Raw genomic sequence first — 22,664 nt, 5'->3', positions numbered from 1 at the left:
TGAATGAACAGACCACAGATGAAATAAATTAGAGGTGAGTAAAGAGTAATACAAACATTTCCCTGATAATTGACATAATCCCAACTCCATGGACTCTATTCAGCTCATTACTGGTAGGTGGACAAGCAGGTCCTGACTGGGTGTAAGGTATAAGGTAGCTGTTAGAATCATTTATTGCTCAACTAGGAATTTCAGAGCTGACAAGCCCAATAATCATGCTGTTTAATCAGCATCTTGTAGTGATGCACGGGTTGGCCCACCTCGCGGGTGATCTGGGTTGGCAAATTAGGAAAATATTGCGGGCGGGGCGGTTCCGAAAGTGACAAAGCAGCATCATTAAATAACTTAGAGCAGAAAAACAAGCAGACTAACGCTTTATTAAAGACGTGGCCACTGTCTCCTTCTCTGTCTCTCTCACACACACACACACACACACACACACACACACACACACACACACACACACACACACACACACACACACACACACACACACACACACACACACACACGGCTGCCAGTCTGAAAAAGACATGCTGGATTTTTTTAGCATTAGGCACGGGGCAAAGGCAAAGCCTGACAGTAAAGAAATGTGGTATGTGCAAATTCCCCCTCAGATTTATGTGTTAATGGACTGTGATGTTTTTTTTTAACTTTACTGCAATGTGACCGTATCAACTGAGAGCGGTGAAGATGTATTTACAAAATTAAAAGATATTGTAAAGAATAAGGACTGTTCTGTAGTCCTACTTTTGGATTGGGCTAATTGAAAAAAGTTTGTAATGACAACGACGTATAAATAACTCCATAATGACATGAATGAACAGCTGTGCATCTGCGCTCATCCAGAGCAGACTGTCTCATGTGTGTGTGTGTGTGTGTGTGTGTGTGTGTGTGTGTGTGTGTGTGTGAGAGAGAGACAGAGAGAGAGAGAAAGACAGAGACGTTCATATTCAAAGACCGTATAGCCCTAAACGTCAGACTTATCGTTCACCTTTGAGGTGTGAAGAAGTAAGATATGTGTGTGAGAGAGAGAAACCGATTTTGGACACCTTGGAGAGCGCTGCCCTCATCCTAAGTGCTGAGACATATTACCGTTACATTAAATTGGCCATTTGCGGCGGGCCACCGGGTTGGGTTTCGGTTCAGCATTAACGCATATTTTAACAGGGCAGGCGGGGCGGACTGGCTTTCTTAACGGGTTGGGTTGGTTCGGGCCTTAAAAAACCCTGACACCTGTCAGGTGGATGGATTATAGCGCTCACTAAAGCGCTCTGAAGCGTTTGAGAGCAGCGCAGCGCTGCCTCTCTCTTTCTCCCCCTCTCCCCTCCGCTCCGTTCCTCTCTCTCTAGTTGTCATCAACCAAAACAAACGCTGAATTTGAAATGGTAGAATGGTAAACGGCCTGCATTTATATAGCGCTTTTATCCAAAGCGATTTACAGGCAGTAGGTACATTCACCCATTCACACACCGATGGCGGCAGGTTACCATGCAGGGTGCTGGCACACCAACGGGAGCAATTTGGGGTTCAGTGTCTTGCCCAAGGACACTTCGACATGCAGAATGGAGGAGCCGGGAATCGAACCACTGACCTCTTTTATCCAAAGCGATTAGTGGACAACCTGCTCTACCTCCTGAGCTACAGCCGCGAAGAGGGATTTTGCACCGCGGTGAAGTTAGTTAGGTTTACTAATCCAATGCTACGTGCTTTTGAGATCTGCTTCCCTCTCCCTCTTTACATGTCCTCATCACGCTATACACTTGCAAAATGTGAGGGAAACATTCTTCGGGATTAAGGTTTGAGTGAAATGAATTACGTTTCTTTCGTTAAACTGTTCCGACTCATATAGTTCAACGTGTCATTGTTAATATCAGTGAATGATTAGCACAGTGGTAAAATATCACGTTTCCACATGGGAGACCTGGGTTCAAATCGCAGATGGGGTAACGTGGCATTGTGACGTCACCTCGGGTTCCGTTCATTTTTCTCAATCATGTTTCAATAAATACTTTATCTAAAGAGTTTTAAGCCAGGAACCAAGCCAACCGACCTTCCAGAGAATCATGACCATAAAATATTTGATTAATTTGCGTTTAAAAAACATTGTACAATGGAAAAACAGTGCTGCGTACAAGACTGTGTACATATTATATCTTACGAGTGAAGAAACTACTCATCCCATAATCCATTCCGGCATTTACGGCCAATCAGATGATTGAGCAACAGAGCGTTTCAGCCAATGGTAGAGAACTCTGTGCGGCAGTGGGCTGGACCAGCAGTCAGTGCGTTCGCCATAGAGTACCGCAGGAATGAGTCCGGAAGTAGCACTTTGGTTCGTCAGGGGAAAAAGCTATGGGGTTTTAGAATGGGGATTTCGGTTAAATGCATGAAATAAGGTCTGTGGTTAAAAAAAAGTTTATGGGAGTGGTAATTTGTGTTCAGCAGGATAATCTTCACAAACATGGACCACTTTTATGAAGCACAAATGTGTTTTTAAACACGATTTTCAAAAAACATGTATGAAGCCATACTAGTCAGGCGGCTTAGCGCCAGATTTGAGCTAGATGTGGACACGTCTGACAAAAGCACCAAATTTATATATTATACAGGTGGTCCTCGTTGGTGAAGATTATCCTGCTGAACACAAATTACCTCTCCAATAAACTTTTGTGAACCACAGACCTTATTTCATGCATTTAACTGAAATCCCCATTCTAAAATCCCATAGTTTCCCCCCCTAAGAACCAACATCATTTCTGGTTAATCCTACAAAAATACATTATCCCTGTGGTAATCTATTAGACTATTAGCTCAATGGCTAATGTTATCGTAGATACACGCATTTCCGTGCATATTAGTGAATGAACCGGGTAACGGATTTCAAAACGGGTCCCGGCGTGGAAAGAGGGTGACTCGAACTGGTTAACATAATGGGCTCTATCTTCCCAAAAGCGCTAATTTAGCATTTGCGCTCGTTTACCGCCGTGCACAATGTAAATTGGGGGCAGACACAAGCGCATGCCTGTGATAATTGTAAAAAGCAGGCGTTTCAGCACTAAAATGTGGGATTGATGGCATTACCCTATCGTCAGCAGCGCGCAATTACTTTGCGCTAAGAGCTTTGAAAAGGACCTCTTAGGCGCAAATATCATAACCCGAAGGGTCGTTGGCACCACAGACGATCTGTCAATAAGCTCCCTCTGTCCTCGCACGAGTGAGTATACTCGATTACGCATGGAGAGAATTACAGCATATTGCTTGCCTCGCGCAAACAGCCATTGCAAGACGGGAATCTGATTGGTTTTGATTGACGTAATGCCCAGCCTTGCCTGGCCACGCCTGTGAATAATTCTGGTAGTTAAGAACACCCAAATCTCGATTGCGCAGGCATTTTGGGGCGCAGATGATTTTGGCACGGCTCTAATTTGCACTTGCGACACGTGCCATGAACCTTTCCGCATCCCGGCCGAGAATTGCATCCCCAACATATTTCAGGGCATTGTGGGTAGTGTAGTACTTCTCCATGAAATCGAATAACAAATGTTTTAAAATAAATAAGGATGATATACAGATTTGTGGCTTCTACAGGAAGATATAACATTGTTTCACCACTAGCTTGCCCATGGTAGGTCTACTACCTTGGGTGGTTATGAGAATACGGTTAATAATCAAAATCTCAATGCAGAATATGAATGGGGAAATTCTCTTCCAGAACCGTGACATCACGAAACAGTCACGTGACTGTTGAGCTCTATCATGGTGCCATAAGGCAACTAACTCTAACCCCAAATAAACTAGACACAAATCAGTTTGATGACATAATCATATTAATAACATCAATTAGACAGTAATTAATTGTAAATAAATATAGTATCTGATGGCTCCTACCTGTTGTGTGTATGCGTTTGGCAATGGGCATTATGACGAGCAGCAACATGGTCGCGACAATGAAGATGGTGACTATTCTCCCTGTCCTCCGTTTGCCTTCTCCATCAGACTCTACAGACAAATAACAGCAACAAGTCTGTTTACACATGGACATAGTATTCTATGTATGTAGTTAAAAGCTTGACCCAATTCCAGTTTGATTGTCTGGATATTGATATCAAGTGAAAGGGTATTCTTGGATACTAAAATGGTATGTATGTATGTACTGTATGTATGTATGTACTGTATGTATGTATGTACACACACACACACACACACACACACACACACACACACACACAACACACACACACACACACACACACACACACACACACACACACACACACACACACACACACACACAACACACACACACACACACACACACACACACACACACACACACACACACACACACACACTCCTTGATGCATAGAATATATATATAGTTAGGTCCATATTGGACATTGGACACAATCTTCATCATTTTGGCTCTGTACACCACCACAATGGACTTGAAATGAAACAATCAATATGTGCTTTAACTGCAGACTTGCAGCTTTAATTCTGAGGTATTTACATCCAAATCAGGTGAACAGTGTTAGGAATTACAATACATTTTAAGGGACCAAAATAGTTGGGCAAACTAACATAATCATGCAATAGTCCAAATGGGTTTTGAAGCAATTGACTAAAGATAATTTGGCTGAGTTTCCCAACAAAGAAGCTTCTTAAGAGTTAAGAAGCTTCTTAAGGAGTTAAGAAGGCTCCAAAGAAGTGTTTCCCAAACGCCTTCTTAACAGAAGAGAGAGAGAGAAAAAAAAAAGGCTCTTAGGAAGCATCTTAACTGGAGCTGTCCACCATCTCGATGTGAGAGGTCCTCTGCGGCCCACTAGATGGCACTCTGAGCCCACCAGTGGGCCACGACCCAGTGGTTGAGAAACACTGTTGTAGAATAACCTAATCGTGGTCATGTTAAACAAGAACTTCTTCTATTAAACATTATTCATCTCAGACATGGACTGCAGTTCAAATTGCTTTATATACACAGCAGCATACAACAAAATTGCGAGAAACACTACAGAATTTAAGCGACCTTGGGTTCTGTGAAAGGTGCTATATAAATCCACAACATTCTTATTATAAAAGGAATCCATTCTGATTAGAGGAATATAGCCTACGGTAAAACATTTAAAACACAAGTAACCATACATACAGGGGAGATTTTCAAGTGTTCCCCAATTTTAAACACTAACACCATGAAAGAAAGGAAAAAAGGAAAAACACAAGAGGAACAGTGGACACAAGTATCTCCTTTTGCCTGACGCGGCTGGATCTGCCAGTGCAGTGATTCCCAACCTGTGGGCCGCGGCCCCCTGGTGGGCCGCGAAGGTATTGCAAGTGGGCCGCCAAATAATTTCCAAAAAAGTATGATTTTTGAAAAAAAAAAATCAAAAAAAAATTTTTTTTCAATTTTTTTTTGAAAGATTTTGAAAAATCATACTTGAAAAAGTATGATTTTTGTTTCTTTGATGTTATTGCTTTTGCTTGAATTGAAGTTTAATCTTTACATCATCTTTATATTGGGTTTGTGTTTATTTGTAACCCTATCGATTTAATGGGCTTCTGATATTTGGATTTTGTTTGGATCTGATATTGGATGTCAAATTGTTATGAGAATGCATTTTTCCATTGTTGAAGGATACCGTTATTTATTAATCATTTGTTAATTAGCCTGTTACAGACAGCCCCTTGCTTGTCATTTCTGACATCTGTGTGGTGCTGATGGACAGCTCCTTGAATGATTGGTGTGTGTGTGTGTGTGTGTGTGTGTGTGTGTGTGTGTGTGTGTGTGTGTGTCTGTGTGTGTGTGTGTGTGTGTGTGTGCGTGTGTGTGTGTATGTGTGTGTGTGTGTGTGTGTGTGGACAGCTCCTTGAAAACTGTAATACTGAAGGTGTTGCAACATGTTACAGGTGCTGTGTTAGTGACTGTGGAGCTTCCAACATGTTTCTCCTGTATTCAGTTCAGTCCTTTATGTTCAATTTTCAATAAAAAAGTGCTCTGAGAACGCATTATATGGTCTTTGTATTTATGGGGTCGGAGGTGGGCCGCGAACATTTTTGAGACATAAAAGTGGGCCCTGAGTTGGAAAAGGTTGGGAACCACTGTGCCAGTGTTTCATCATTAACTCATTCACCGCCAATGACGTCTTTGACGTGTTATCAGAAATAGCCCTCCCCGCCAATGACGTGTTTGACGTGTTTTTGTTTTTATTACTGCAGGGCGTAGTTTAAACACTTCCCCAGCCTGTCACATGGTATCAGGTCCCTATCATCTAAGACAACACGTGAACAAACACATACCGCAGCTGTTGTTTTGAAATTGAGCAGGAGGAAAAGCAGAAAACTGGTAACGCTTCCTTGTGCAGACAGGAGAAACGCCATTGAAACGCGCCTCGGCGCGCTGCACGAGCTGGAGTCGACTTCCTCTGTGCCAGCCGGGAGAAAGTAATCAAGAGATGTGTTTGATCATCGGAGGAATGAGGAAATGATCGATCAGTTTGCGAGGGCGGTGAGGACGTGTTGAATAGCCGAGGGGAAAACGGGAACGATCAGATAGCAGGGAAGATATGACAGGGAGACATGGACGAGGACGGGTGCAAAATAAACACACAACAGCAAGGCACAAGGCAGAAGCGGGAGTCAGAGCAGCCCGCTGTCCTTTCTCAAGAGCTATTCAGTTGGTTCATGTAATCGCTGGGCTGCGTGCCCTCCAGTGTTGCTCCTGGCCAATCCCAGCGCCACAGGGCGTGGTTATTGCTTATCCTATGTGGGGTTAGAAATCTAAAAGGGGGATCGTGTGTGTGTGTGTGTGTGTGTGTGTGTGTGTGTGTGTGTGTCTGTCTGTCTGTCTGTCTGTCTGTCGGTCTGTCTGTCTGTCTGTCTGTCTGTCTGTCTGTCTGTCTGCACACTCACTCACACCGAGTAAACTGTATTGTTGAATGTAAAAAAAAAGCACTTCATGTGTATATATATATATATATATTTTTTTTTTTTGTCATTTGTGTCCTAACAAATAATATTTACATGTCTGATGTCAATACAGTTCAAAATAAAAGAATTGAGAGCGAGTTCTGCATGAGATTGTGTGCATAAATACATAAATGCCATTTTCTGCAATTTCTTTTCTCAGAGAGACATTTTGGGGGAAAACAGGGTGTATATAAATGGCTATAAGTAGAGTACAGAACATGCTAAAAGCTCACTTTTTTTCCCCTGGTGAACCCAGAGACGTACATCTTCATTTTGAGGTATTGCAAATCACTCTGGTGCTAATAGATAATTTACTGTGGGTCTTGAAAGATGACCAACAATTATGAAAATCTTTGGCCTGTGCTAAATATTGGCAGTCCTAAACTGGCGGTGAATGAGTTAAGAAGGTGTTAAGAATGCCCCAGACCCTTCTTACAAAACCTTCTTAACGAAAGATCATCTTAGCGCTAAGAAGCTTTTGGGAAACGCAGCCTTCTTAACGGAAGATAATTTTAGGCTAAGAAGCAATCGGTAAACGCGTTGGCTTCGTTGGCTTCTTACGGGAGTCTTAAGAAGGGTCAAAGAAGCTTCTTAGCGCTAAGAAGCTTTTGGGAAACGCATGCCTTCGTAAAGAAGCAATTGGGAAACGCGTTTGCTTCTTAAGGGGGCCTTAAGAAGGGTTAAATTAGCTTATTAGCGCTAAGAAGCTTTTGGGAAACCCAGCCAATTGTCCGAAAGACTTCAGAATGTATTCTGCTGCAGTTAGTTAGTTAGTTAGTTAGATATACTTTATTTGTCCCTGGGGGGAAATTCATCATGGGCAAGGTACACCGTTGCTTCGTATAAAACAATTAAACAATAATCACATAACATAGGGTAGAAGCATTTGACATGGTAGTGAGTAGGGCTTCATACAAGACCAAAAACAGATAACACATAACAAGGACCTTTACAGTGACAACATGGAGGCTCTAAAGTTTTGCATTAAAGGAACACTCCGTCCATTTTCAACCAGCTTTGTATCAATAGAACATCAGTAGTATATCAGAAAACTGTAAACTGTTTTGAAGTCTGTCATTTAATTTGACAGTTATTGAGTGTTAAAGTGTGGACCAGTGACATCACTGGTCCACACTAACTCAAATTAATAACTCATTAACTCAAATCAACTCTCAATAACTGTCAAACTGTTCATCATTCAGCTAGTTTGACAGTTATTGAGAGTTGATTTGAGTTAATGAGTGACCGTGATCACGTTTTCTAGAGTCACCCGGTAGAACAGCAGCATGATCTGGCTGCTCACTCCATACAACCTCAGCCGTCTTAAAAAGTAACGCCTCTGCTGCAGTTTGCTGCACAGTTTATCAATGTGTGTTTTCCAGCAGAGAAGATGATCTATGTGTACACCTACATATTTATATGAGGACACTTGAGTTATTACCTGTTTTTTGATGACCACTGGCTCGTCAGTTATTTGCCTTGGGTTAAAGACTATTTCCTGTGTTTTGGTGGTGTTTAAAATTAAGTGATTGGTGTCACACCACGTGATAAATGTGTCTATCTACTTGTGGTACACAGAAGGATCTGTGTCCTTGTGGAGAAGGCTTTAATTATTTTACTTTTTATTTTAAATTTTTATTTTAAATGTAATTATTGGGGTGTACTTTCCTGCAGTCATTAGTGTACAATATGAAAATAACTGGTGAAGACGCAGAACCTTGTGGGACCCCTGTATTGCAATATTTGATCTCTGACAGTGACCCATTAATCTTCATTTGTTGAGGTCTATTAGTTAAAAAGGAATAGAACAATTTAATTAGGGTGCTACTAACGCTCATGTCTTTTAGCTTCTCTAAAAGCAGGTGGGTTTTCACAATCTTAAACGCTGAACTAAAATTAACAAATAAAAGCCGAGCGTAAGCTTTTGTGTTTTCTAAGTGCTTGGCAATATGGGGCTCTATCGTTGCAACGGCCTAGAAACTGCGCTTAGTGCCAGGCGCAGCGTAGATTAGTGGGTGTGGACCAGCGCACTCGATATTTTGGTGTTGCATTATAACCACGCCTTTTAAGCGTAAAATTATGCACAATCTGCTCATTGGGGAAGTGCAGTAAACGAATCACAAGCTTCGCTTTTAAGCTCCAATTCCACGGAGCGATCCAGTCCGGTCAGAAAGCCAAGCGCTCTGCTCCCCCCCTCCCTTTCATCCCCGTCTGTCTGTCTCCATATATAGGCTATTATTCCATATTATTATGCTTCTCAAACCAATCTAACTGCAGTTTAAATACTGCAAGCATGTAAATACGCTACACTATAGCAAGATCAAAGTGAAAAGAATGTTCTAAAGGCATTGGCTAGAAAAATACAGCCTATCCCTATGTCATGATGAGATTAGATTGATGAAAGTTTGTCCAGAATGATATCGTTTTCTCTCCCCTGCTGCACATGTAGGATGATGCACATAAATATAGCCTACATTATGTAAAGTCATTGCATAAATGTGTTTTTATTGTAAAAGTAAATGTGAAGTAAGGCTAATCTTATTGGAGCGGAGCGGACATCACAGGACATCACAGTAGAACCGTGTTACGGCTGTCTCTCATCTAAATCACGTTGTATCTGCAAGGGATATATATACCACCTGGGGTACATATATGTTTCACATAGGGTTGTGTTTGGATTTCTATGTTTTATTTTGGCCAATATTGAAATGTTCGAGAATTGCATGTTGTGTGAACAGAAACATTATTTCTATCTACCACTTTAGGCAATTTAGGCTGATTTGGTTGATATTTATTCTCGAAATGTATTAGTCTCAATGCATGCTGGGAGATTTGAGGGAGTGAGAGGGGGAGAGAACAGCTTTTTTTTCATTTGTGCTGCGCAGGGAGTGAGAGAGAGAGAGAGAGGGGGAGAGAACAGCCTCTGAATGACAAGGGCTCAAAACTACGATATAACTACTTTTTTTCCATCGCGCGAGAGAGAGGGAGAGAGAGAGAGAGGGGGGGGGAGAGAGTGTGAGATGGCAGAGGAGAGCTGTGCGTAAATACGCACAATATCCGCGGCGCACTGAATAAGGCCTGGTTTTGAAAAGCTAAGCGCTAAATTAACGCCACGGGGGAAGATATCGTTAGGCCGGTATTTAAGGCCGAAACGCCCATTCTGGTCTATTCTGGCACTGCGCCACACCTCTTTGGCGTAAAGTGCATTTCGGGGCCTAACACCATGTTGCTATCTTCCCGAGGCAGGCGCAAGGCACGTTTTTTTGCGTTTAACACCAGTTTTTGCGCCTAAGGCCTGTGGGAGAATAGGGCCCAAAGTGCGATGTGCAAAGGATGGTGTCTTCTGTACTTTGCTCATGCATATAAGCAAATTGATATGTATCAAGCATTGGTTACACTTGTTTCCTGAGCAGAGACACTAAAAATCTTTCAGAACATTTCATAACGATCGAAGCCAGAGCTACCGGACGGAAGTCATTATTAACTGTGGCACAAGGCTTTTTAGGCACTGGTGATATGATTGACTTCTTCCACAATGCTGGGACAGTGTGATGCCGCGTTCGATTATAAGTGGGATGTGGCAAGTTGCCAGTTGCTACTAGCAAAAATCAAATAAAACGCCACTATAACTCGGAGTTCCTACCCGCAAAGTTGGGTATGATTTCTCAACCCCCAGTAGCTCCCACCGCATCATTTGACGTCATTTCAAGATGGCCACGCATGTTGTTTATGGTGAGAAACATCGAACTTTTATCAGATTGAATGAAACGCGTCATTTTGCGTCATGTTACTTGCTACTTCCCAGTGCAATCTCGAACGCAAATAGGTCGGATATGACGCATTGGCCACTTGCCAGCTCCTACTATAAACGAATGCAGCATGAGTATCCAGTGACCTTTGGAATATGGAACACCATGCTGTTGTCAGTTCTTCTGCACAGCTTTTGAACAAAAAATCTGGCAGTCCATCTGGGCCCATAGACTTGTTCGTGCACACTCTGCTGAAGAGGTGCTGAAGACTAGATGAGTCCACTTCCAGCCAGCAGGTGGCATCACTGCCTGGCAGGGACTGCATAATACAATTCTCATAGTCCATGGAAAAGTTTTGTGAGTCAAACCTCAAGTAGAAGTCATTCAGTTGATTTGATTTTTGTTGCTCATCCAGGGCATTTTGTGTGTGTGTGTGTGTGTGTGTGTGTGTGTGTGTGTGTGTGTGTGTGTGTGTGTGTGTGTGCGTGTGTGTGTGTGTTCATATTAGTAACTAATTTCAATGTGTCCCAAAGTTTCTTCATGTTTGACATTTGAAAGCTCTGTTCCATTGTTTGCCTGTGTTGTTCTCTTGTGTTGTCAAGGAGATGTTTCAGTTATTTTTGAATAACTGACAGTCCTGCCCTATCTTTATTTCTAAAGGCTTGCTTTTTCATATTTATACAGTCTTTAATTTTTTTTTGTAATATACGATTTGTTGTTGGGGTAAACAATAACATCCTTCTTGGCTACCACGCTGTCTATGCAGAATTGTATATAATCTGTTATAACTGGTAACAGTAGCCTCATCAAGCTCCAGTGCATGAAATTTAGACCAGTCTGTACATATAAAACATCCTTTTAATGTCTCGATGGAGTCATCAGTCCACACATTAACAGTCTTCTGTACAGGTTTACTTGACTTGAAGATTGATTTATACAAAGGAATTAAATGTATCGTGTTGTGGTCTGAATTGGAAATAAGGGCCTTTGACTTAGCTAAGTATACACCCTTGATATTTCCGTAGCATTTATCTAAGATCTTGTTATTTCGGGTGTCACATCGTATATATTGTTCAAAGCCTGACAGCTTAGTCTCTGGCTTGCAGTGATTGAAATTGCCCAAAAAGAAAATAGGTGCCCCAGGTGTGCACTGTAGCTGTTCGTGTGCGCACTCGGCTATATGTGCACAGCAGGTCTACCCACGTTGCCGCTGGATGTAAACACCACCATGATGTTGTCAAAATCCCTTCGCAGGTAGCAAGTTTTTTTCCCCGAGGTGGAACGTGGGATGACCACGCCCAGAGCTAATTTCATTGGTCGCGGCAACTTCCTTCTTCGCCTCCCTGCCTTCGCCGCTTTTCTGGGACATATCCGCAGCTGCTAAGACTTCTCGCTAGACGTCACGTTATTAACGTTATTAACTGTTGGAGCCAAAAGTATGAGTTTTGATATTGATTTTGCTTTATTGAATTATGCATAAATATAATGAAATATGTCGAATGGGCATATGAACTATGTTGTGTGAGAGGATTGTAATTGGAGTCCCCCCCCCCCCCTTTCTTTCTTTGACAATCAGCTGAGGGAGTTGTAAAGGGGTTTGGAGAGTGGAGCTGGCATTTAGACTTGGTTTCTTTGGTGTGTAGCCACATGGTTTTTGACCGCTGTACTAACAGAATTTGAGTTATATTTTATGTCTTTCATTTTGATACTTTGATCTGCACCCTTGTGTTTGCCATGATATGTTAAGAAGAACAATTCCTTGTTTGTGGAAAAAAGAAAGATGACCTAACACAATGAAACCTGAATGGAAAAGGAAAATAAATATAACAAAGGAAATATATGGACTCTTGAGTATTGTTTAAGCGCGTCAACCCAGGCGCATTCCAAAGGACCAGAAGGGAGCAAATATGTTGGTTTGAAAATTGCTCTTTTATTAACGCTATCCTCGCACCTCGCTGTCACGTTATTAACGCTAAAATAGGCTATACATACATACGCGTCTTTGAGGTTTATGAATTGTAGACTGCATCTCGCCATCATCATCATCGCCATCATCCAATAGGCTACATCACAATCAGAATATAGCCGTCTTTGACGTTTATGAAGTGTAGACTCACTGCATCATCATCACCACCACGCCATAATACTTAAATATAATAAATAATACAACAGCGCCAGAAGGCAGTTTTCACAACACAAAATGTTTATTGCTTTAGAGCACACAATAATAATAATACATTTTAGCTGTATTCCACTTTTCAGTTTCAACTTAAAAATAAACTCGCTTTTATTTGTGATGCTTTCCATAGCCTACTGACAATAAATTCTGAAAGTGCACACAGTGAACGCAGAGCAGTGAGATTCTGCCATACTGACAATATAATGTTAAAGTGCACACAGTTAACACACATACTGACAATATAATTTTAAAGTGCACACAGTTAACACACATACTGACAATACAATTTGAAAGTGCACATAGTGCCTATTAAATCTAGGCCTATCTATTGTTTAAACCCATGCTTGCGAGGATATTGTTAATAATGTGACGTCGCGTCTACTGTATATGGAGAAGTATGTGACAAGTCGCGAAGAGGGCGTTGCAGCGACCAATGAAATTAGCTCTGGGCGTGGTCATCCCGCATTCCACCTAGGAAAAAAAAACTCGCTGGCAGCTAGTGAGGTCTCAGTGATACACAAAGCAGTTCGATATCAGGGTTGCATACGGTGTCTCTCACTGTAATCTGTTTACACCAGTTTTCACTCACGTACACGTACACGCACACACCTCCTCTGTTCCTCTTGCCGGACGCGTCGAAGCAATCAGCTCACACAAGCGAGTAGCCATCCAGGTCGAGTAGTGAATACGGGACAGGACTCCTTGGTGAAGCCAGGTCTCAGTAAACACCATGAGGTTAGATCCCCGGTATTCAAAGCAACTCCTTTTGTTGATGCGAAGCTCAACGTCCATCTTAGGTGTCAGCGACCGCACATTGCTCAGGATTACTGACGGCAGCGGTGGTTTTCTGCTACGCCGGCGGAGACGCTCCCGGACGCCTCCTCGTCTCCTTCGCTTGCGTTGCGGTCACGTTCCAGGGTGTGTTGCTCAGATGGCAGCTGGCAGATGGTCCGGTGGTGTAGATTGAACTGGTCGGAGTGACAACATTGTGTCTCTGTACGAGTATACGAGTCGAAATCCATATTCCCAGGCATTCGCTGATTATCAGGGCCAGCAGTAGGATGTGGAGGCTTATTGCCATTGTTCCAGACTACCAGCAGTTGCTGTCGGATTCAGACGGCCGATCCTTTAGTGTGGCAGCCGATTGTCAGCAGACAGTAACAGTCACAAGCTCAAACACTTAAGAGCGTATCTCCAACCAACATTTAACATGTAAACACTTCACATTTAAAAGAAGAACAAAGGCAACAGTGCTACAGAGCAGGAAGCAAGGCAGACTGTTGTCAGCAGTTGCATCATCAATAAATACAAGGGAACCAGTTCCATTTGACAGCTACATGCCCACGCGTGGACATGAACGAATGTCAGTTCAATTTCCATTGGCTGTCAGTGATGTACAAATGTAATGTGATTACAGTAATGAGTTACCTCCAACACGGATTACCACTCAGTGCCATAGGTGTCACCAAGAGAACAAAACTGAAATCTTAGAGATGATCACTTTAAAGACCCTGGAAACCCAAAATAAAGATGCATTTTGAGTTCATCACACCACAGGAACCTATGTTAATAAGCCGCCAGCCAAATCTGAACGATGATGAACGTAACAAAGTATGTAAATTTAGGTTTGAAAGTCATGGAGACACTAGGTAGAATGATCCCCTCAAGCTCTCCGGTGGATCGTCTGGGAGTAAATAACAGTACACATTAAATGTGTTGTTAAAGTGAGATAACTCACTGGGGATGAGGGGGTTGCTGATGGGCTGGCTGACCTCCTCACTGACTGGGTTCTCCACCTTACAGCTGAACAGCGTATAGTTCATATCCACCTATAAAATCAGTGAAAGAATTAGCTCAAAGTTCACAAACCAATCACAGTTTAATTTTTAACAGTGCTCACCTTAGATCAAAAGTAAAGCATGCACATCCACTTGATGAGCAGGTGCAGGACAAACAAACAGTAACCCCAAAAAATAGATTTATTTTTGACGTTTCGGTCAATAAACAAAGTTTTTTGACAGAATATGTATTTATATACAGTATATTATATATAAGTATATATATATATATATATATATATATATATAATATGAAACGGTTTCATTACTATCCATAAATAAGTCACACTGCCTCAACTGGGTCAACTCATCAGAACAAGACCTTAAAGTGAGGAATACGCCTGAATGGAAGGCTCTGAACAGTGGCCAGTGTGTGGAAGTCCAACCTCCCAAGACAAGCTCAGCTTCTTCACTGTGCCCATAGAGTCTGTTCTTCTATATGGCTGTGAATGCTGGACGCTGAAGTCCACCAGAAAGCCGTGTGCAGTACTGAACATCAACCAGCACGATATTAGCATCAACTGTCTGTATGGAGATTTACCAAGGGTGAACCAGAAAGTCTGTCTTCTGTATATGTAGGGATGCTGGAGGAAGGTTGGGAAAACAGCTGAAAACCACCAGCTAGTTCAATAAATGTGTGGAGCAATTTGAATCAATTCTGGTGTATTCCTGTAAAGTCATGCATTTGTTAGTCCCCTGATACTAGTGGACATGAACTAACTCACAAATGGACAGAAATAATTTGCCAACAAGAGAGAGGGACAAACTCTACTGTTGCTATACTTGTACCTTTGTAATAATCATTTGCTCTTTAAGCTCAGTCTTGTTTATGCCGTCTTTCCACCAGGTGTAGCTGACTGGTTCAGCGTCTGCAGGGGTGTTTGAGTCACAGCTCAGAATACAGCGAGTCAAACCAGCATCACACAATGGAGAGACGGAGGGTTTAGAGACGGGAGCTGTTGTGGGAGGAGAGAAGAGGAGAAAAAAGGCCATTAGAGTCAGGATCAATAACATTTAGTTTTTGTTTTTCTTGATATTTCCGTCTCATTGCAGACAGCTAGTAACATCATGCTGTATTGAAAAAGACTTGAAACTAGTGATCGAGACTGTCAGAGCTCGCCGTTACTGAGGACGTCCAGCAGATGGAGGACTTGAACTTTCCATGGCAGCTGTCTCCACTATTGCCATTAATGAGCACCCAGCTGCCACTTATTAATTTATTATTGGCCAGTATAGTATTTAAGTTCTGCTGTTACGTTTTGCCCTTATTAGGGGTTCAAGCCCCGAAGGGGCTAAGCCCTATTGTTTTTGCTCAGATTCTTATTCTTATTCTTTTACTTTTTCCTCATCAGCCGCGACGCAAATTCCTGTGAGTTGTTACATCACAGAGACCTGACATTTGGCCCAATGACAGATATTGGTTGTTATTACAGTAGATGCTCCAGGAAAAAAATTATAATAATAATCCATCCACGGCGGGTACTACAACAATATTTTGTTTGTACGCCTTCGCATGCCATTTTAGGGCATTGTGACATCATCACCATCACCTTTCCCTGTTTTTCTATTGCTGACTTTGCTCATATGCACCTGGAGGTCAGTAGTCAATCTGGGTGAATCCACCTCGTGTACAATAGTGTGGTCACCTGGAGGTCAGTAGTTGACCTGGGCGAATCCATCTAGTGTGAACACAGGTAGGACGATTAATTACAGCCTCTGACTGACAGGTGACAGCGGCGCAAAACTACGGTATACCAACTTTTTATTCATCGGTCATTGTGCCTGCCTACATCTACATATAACGTTACTCTTATGGAGCTGAGCACAGAGTAGTTATACATGGCAGGCAGTGCGGCATGTGGAGAATGAGAAGAGAAGATGAGATGAGATGGGTTGGGGGACGGGCGACGGCGGGGAGATGTGTAATTAAAGATTTTGGTGGCAGGGCTCGTTGCGGACATCAGAAACATGTTTGAATGCAGTAGGCTAGTAGCGTTTGTTAATAGTCTGGTCTGAACACACTCTGCTCAGTCAAACTGCTGTGTCACATCTCAGGGAGCAGCCACACACGGGGGCGGGGCGATCGAGATCGACTAGGGAAAATCAATCGTCATTTCAGCCATTGAGTCGGCAATATATGATCCGATCGCCAATCAGCACGACCCTACACGATACTGAGTGACATCATCAGGGAGCAATGGCTTCCCAAGCAGGGACATCTTAAACTGTAGTGTAGATGGATGTCACCAGTGATGATGTCACAATCTATATGATGATGTCATATACCTTGCACTAATGAAGTCATAGAGACCGATGATGTCATCAATATGTGACATCACTGATGACATCACAACTGCCTCATGTAGTCAGCTGTCACCTGTAGGTCAGCAGTTGACCTGGGCGAATCCATCTTGTGCGAGTAATGTCACTGGCTGGTATTCTCGGTCAACTGAAAGCAATGTTATGCAATTGTTTGACTGTGATGTCATGAGGCAGTTGAGATGTCCTGTTGTAGCAGCATACAGCAGTGTTGTTAATGTGGAGGGCTCTTGGTCATGTTCAAAGTGTTGATGTCGTCATAGACATTGTGACATCATCAGTAATTATGTTATAATATCATAATGTTACAATATTATGACTGCAATCAGCGGTTCAAGCATGATGATGTCATAGATATTGTGACACTCAACACTATTTTAGATGAGACGGATTCGTCGAGGTCAACTGCTGACCTACAGATCCAGAACCTCAGTGGTCCTCACGGTGGCGCCGGTAGACCCGTTTCAGCAACAACAGGCCGATCATTGAACTTCTGCCTAAGGTACTTAGTACATAATCCCCTGCCGCCGCAGTGAAAACAACAACGCTAACTAGCTAGCAAGCTAATGGCAGAAACCTACACGCTAGCTCGTTGCTATACGCTGAAAATGGCAAGTTTGATTGTTGGAAACTATTTTTCAAGGGCACTGCCGCTAAGCACCGCCCATCGCAACTCCAGAATGCGCTGCCAGACTCCTCTCCCGGAAGAGATGCGAGGCTGGCCAGCGAGACTATGTTATCAGTGATGTCATCAGTGATGATGTCATCAGTGATGATGCCATCAGTGATGTCACCAGTCTGAGACTGAGGGAGAGGGAGAGAGAGGAGAGGGAGAGAGACTGAGGGGGAGAGAGAGAGAGGCGGAGAGAGACAGAGAGAGAGAGGGAGACAATGGGCCATAATTCCATAATTGATATAATAGACATTACTAAAGTCAAATGCACATGTTCACATAATGACATTTTACATCCCTCTCTGCTACCAGACACTTTTGTATTAGGGAAGGGGGGGGGGGGGGCAGGGGATATTAGGGTGAGATAGCAGGGCAACAGTATATGCCACATAGAAGTGGTACACATCATCTGAAAGCTGGGAACCTGAACATTAATTTGAGATGCAGCTCAGCACTGTTAAGTTTTTCTAGTCATAGTTTTATTTTTCTACTGTAGTTTTTATAGTCATGTAATAAACATTGTGTTTTGGTTTTTCCCTCGCCAAAATTTTGCCTAAATTTGAGGCGTGTTACGATCTGTAGGCAGTAATCCCCTCAACTCATTGCTAATGAAAATATGATAATATTTACCCTCACATCGTGTACATTTCAGCCGTCAAATATGCCCCCAGACCTCCACAAATCAAGCAGCAGCAGGAAGCACCCGCCCCCCAGGCAAGACGAGAGTGTGTCCCGCACGTCCGTTCTCTGAGTGCTGGGTGAATCTCTCCCAGGCTCCGCTGGTACAGAAATGCATTTTCTTTCCAGCTTTCTGGTACAGACGCTGTTTTCGGTGAAAACTACCCACATTAAAGTGTCGATAATAACTAAAGAACATATTTTTTTCCATGAAAGTACATGCTTTCTTCTTTCGTTTGAGATATTCTGTGTTTACATGGTCATAGGTAGGTGGTGTAATCCTCGACCCCACCCTTTCCCTTGAGCCCCACCTCCGCCAAGTTGTCAAATCCTCATTCTACCATCTCCGCAACATTGCCAAGATTGATTGATTGATTGCTTGCTTGCCTTTATTAATCCCTCAGTGGGGAAATTTACTCATTACAGCAGCTCTCACAAGGAAGACATAACAAATCTGGTCCTCCCTTTCTCATGCTGCTGCCGAAACACTCATCCACGCCTTCATCTCCTCCTGTCTCGACTACTGCAACTCACTTTTCTATGGCATCAACTCCACCCTAATCACTAGACTCCAACTGGTCCAGAACGCAGCCGCCTGACTCCTCACCCACACCAAATCCTGGCACCACATCACACCAGTCCTAAAACAACTCCACTGGCTTCCCATCTCCTCCCGGATCACCTACAAAATCCTCATCATCACATACAAAGCTCTTCACCAACTGGCCCCCCATATCTCACCAACCTCCTCTCCCCCTACCTCTGCTGGCCTTCTCTCCACTCCCAAGTCCAACCTCCGCAGTTTCAGCGACATAGCCTTCTCCAGGGCAGCTCCCAAGCTCTGGAACTCTCTCCCCCCGGACATTAGAGTCTCTCACTCGATTCCAATCCCGCCTCAAGACCCATCTCTTCTCCTCTGCCTTCTCTTAAGTTTCCCCCTGCCTATCCCTGTGTGTTATTAACACTTCTGTATTATTTCTTATTGTCTTATTCATACACACAGTACTGTTTATCTTCTATCTGTGGACATGTTGCTAGAGTGTGTGTTTGGGCAAAATGCCATGTAATGCGTTGTTATCAACTGTTATTGATAGCAATGGTTAGCCTGGCTAGAGCTAACCCTGCCGGTTTTCGGACTGAACGCTGTCAACTCGGGTGCGACGTCATTCCACTGGGAACTTCCTAGTTACCAGTGCAACTGGAATGCAGTATTACTCGCGTTTGGAGTCAGTCTCAAGTGGGCATTTGAGGAACTGCGGTATTTGCACTTCTGCGATGGCTTCATTTTTTCCAAGATGGAGGGAAAAACAGCACACAGCTCCACATCACCCAGTTGAAACTGACCAAACTGCCAACATAAAACACTTACCGATGACTTTGAGATCATAAGAATTGATGTTGCTGACGTCGTCATTGATTTCTCCTTTGTACAATCCACTGTCTTGTTTGGTTAATCCTCTGATCCTCAGCTCTCCAGTTGAAGTGATCAGTTCACCATGATCTTCAAATATACAGCAAAATGGTTAGGTTAGCTTCTCAACAAACTTCTTAACATAGTTAGGGTTAGCTTCTCAACACAATTCTTAACATGGTTAGGGTTAGCTTCTCAACACAATTCTTAACATGGTTAGGGTTAACTTCTCAACAAACTTCTTAACATGGTTGAGGTTAGCTTCTCAACACAATTCTTAACATGGTTAGGTTAGCTTATCAACACAATTCTTAACATGGTTAGGGTTAGCTCTCAACACAATTCTTAACATGGTTAGGTTAGCTTATCAACACAATTCTTAACGTGGTTAGGGTTAGCTCTCAACACAATTCTTAACATGGTTAGGGTTAGCTTCTCAGCACAATTCTTAACATGGTTAGGGTTAGCTTCCCAACACAATTCTTAACATGGTTAGGGTTAGCTCTCAACACAATTCTTAACATGGTTAGGGTTAGCTCTCAACACAATTCTTAACATGGTTAGGGTTAGCTTCTCAACACAATTCTTAACATGGTTAGGGTTAGCTTCTCAACACAATTCTTAACATGGTTAGGGTTAGCTTCTCAGCACAATTCTTAACATGGTTAGGGTTAGCTTCTCAACACAATTCTTAACATGGTTAGGGTTAGCAGTTAGCTTCTCAACACAATTCTTAACATGGTTAGGGTTAGCTTCTCAGCACAATTCTTAACTCATTGAGTGCCAATGACGACTATCGTCGTCAATTCAAATAGTAACGTAGAGTGCCAATGACGACTGAAGTCGTCAATTGCGTTTTTTGACGGTGGGACGTGGATCAAAGCCTCATGCATCTCCTGTAAAAATATTGGAGCTATTGAAGGTGTATAACCTATTTTACGGACCCATTAGGTGGCGACAGTGCTCTCCAGATTAGAGAAAGTTGAGGAAAAACAGCAGAAAAAGCCGTGATGAAAGAGAAACCGATGCATGAGCCAGAGCGGCACAGATTGCTCTGGCTGGAGCCAACGTTAGCTGCGAACAGCAGCCAATCCGCTCCCACAACTGAGCCCCTCTGTCTCTGCTGCATAGTTTCTCCACACGATTAGCCGCCAGAAAAGAAAACCAAAGACAAACCATTCTCATGAGAATGGTTTGGCTTTTCGGTGTCGCGCTGGGAGCCGGCGCACAAGGTGGAGCGCTCCGAAAATAGACTGGGTGCAGCGCACTTTGAAACGCGCAGCAGAAAGCCTAGAATCGGACGCAGCTTCATCCCAGCTCACAACCGAAACCCCAGAAACGCAGACGAACTCAGCGAGCCCGATCCAGACTCCCCCGACGAGCGGCCGCCATCCGAACGTGGATCCGCAGGCAGCAGAGCCTGCCATAGCAGGCAGCAGAGACTCGCCTGACACACGCAGAGCGAGCAGAGCCACCAGAGACACTCCCACGGAGGAGGAGTTTGGAGTTGAGGGGGGTGGGGGTGCTGTTTTATTGAAGGAAATTACTGTTCAGATGTTTCAGGTCAGAAAATATTAGCTTCAGAGTCAGTGATTTGCTTGAAATGCTTCATTTCACAAAAGGCTCATTATCTCAGCTTCTAGATGGAAACGTCTGTTTTTGGTGAAATCAACCTATCTTCTCCGGCTGATAACTAAAGAACGGAAAATGATATAAATAAACTTTTTTTTGCTGATGATAGACGAGAGTCTCATCGTTCTTTGGGCGTGTTCGGTGTTTACATAGTAGTATCACACAATATTCTGTGGGCCTCGAGAAATCACTGAAAACGCTCTGAAACTCTGGCACTGGGAGCATCCGTTTTCCGATAGGTTGTTTTCACCAAAAACAGACGTTTCAAACTAGAAGCTGAGATAATGAGCCTTTTGTGAAATGAAGCATTTCAAGCACATCACTGACTCTGAAGCTAATATTTTCTGATGTAGTGACACCTCAAAAATAATTTCCTTCAATAAAACAGCGAAAACAAAGGAATTTTGTTTGGCAAAATAATATTTTTTAGCTGCAACCAGCAGCGCTGGCCCCTGCGTGCGCAGACCCTACACCTTCTTGCTGGTCTTGATTTACTGCTGGTGGGCATCAGATATTCTAGCTTGTGTTTGCCAATCTGTCCATCGAGCCTGCTGTCTGGGTCGGTGTTGTATGGTGCCCTGCGTGCCCCACCCCCCTCAACTGCAAACCCCTCCTCCGTGGGAGTGTCTCTGGTGGCTCTCTGCTGCGTTTGCTCTGCACTGAAAAGTGCGCTACACCCAGCTTTTTCACAGTGTTCCACCGTTTTTGTCGCCGGCTCCCAGCGCTTCCAGCTGAGAATAATGTAACCTTTTCTGGCAACTAATCATGTGGAGGGGCTATCGCAGCGGAGACGGAGGGGCTCAATTGTGGGAGCAGATTGGCTGCTGCAGGCACAGCTAACGTTATGCTTCATGCATATCATCATCATCATCATCATCACTTTATTGTCAGACACAAGGTCCAATAAAAAAACACACAATACATGTAAAACAAGGTAAACAACACAATAAGAACACTAGCAAATCAACAATACTACAATAAGGCACTGTACCAATGTTTCCAGATGGAAGACAGGTATCTAGTGTCACTGAGATTGGGTTGAGACAGCAACATAATGAGCATATTCTGAGACATATTCAGACGACAGATAAACCTATACATCAGGTTTCTCAACAGGGCATGAAAGGTGCTAACTCCTGCTCCACAAAACATTTCACTGGCGCTACTACACCTTGGCTTCCTAAGAAGGATCCTCAGGCAGTCATTATAAGCAACCTGG

General features: G+C 43.1%; 1 protein-coding gene across 1 annotated transcript in view; it reads right to left on the bottom strand.

Moving 5' to 3' along the window:
- Positions 1-22,664, bottom strand: part of LOC310792244 (NACHT, LRR and PYD domains-containing protein 3-like) — a gene marked incomplete at its 5' end in the record, with an annotated part of 133,906 nt that overhangs the window by 70,003 nt on the left and 41,239 nt on the right. The window contains 4 exons of the mRNA XM_083653971.1: positions 3,892-4,002; positions 14,633-14,723; positions 15,522-15,688; positions 19,772-19,903. Coding sequence (XP_083510097.1) covers positions 3,892-4,002; positions 14,633-14,723; positions 15,522-15,688; positions 19,772-19,903 — 501 coding nt within the window. The remainder of the gene's footprint in view (positions 1-3,891; positions 4,003-14,632; positions 14,724-15,521; positions 15,689-19,771; positions 19,904-22,664) is intronic.

Source organism: Poromitra crassiceps, assembly GCF_964638095.1.
Source record: "Poromitra crassiceps genome assembly, chromosome: 17".
NCBI classification, from domain to species: Eukaryota; Metazoa; Chordata; class Actinopteri; order Beryciformes; family Melamphaidae; genus Poromitra; species Poromitra crassiceps.
Note: the sequence above shows the minus strand (reverse complement) of the source record. Positions and strands in the feature narration are given on the sequence as shown.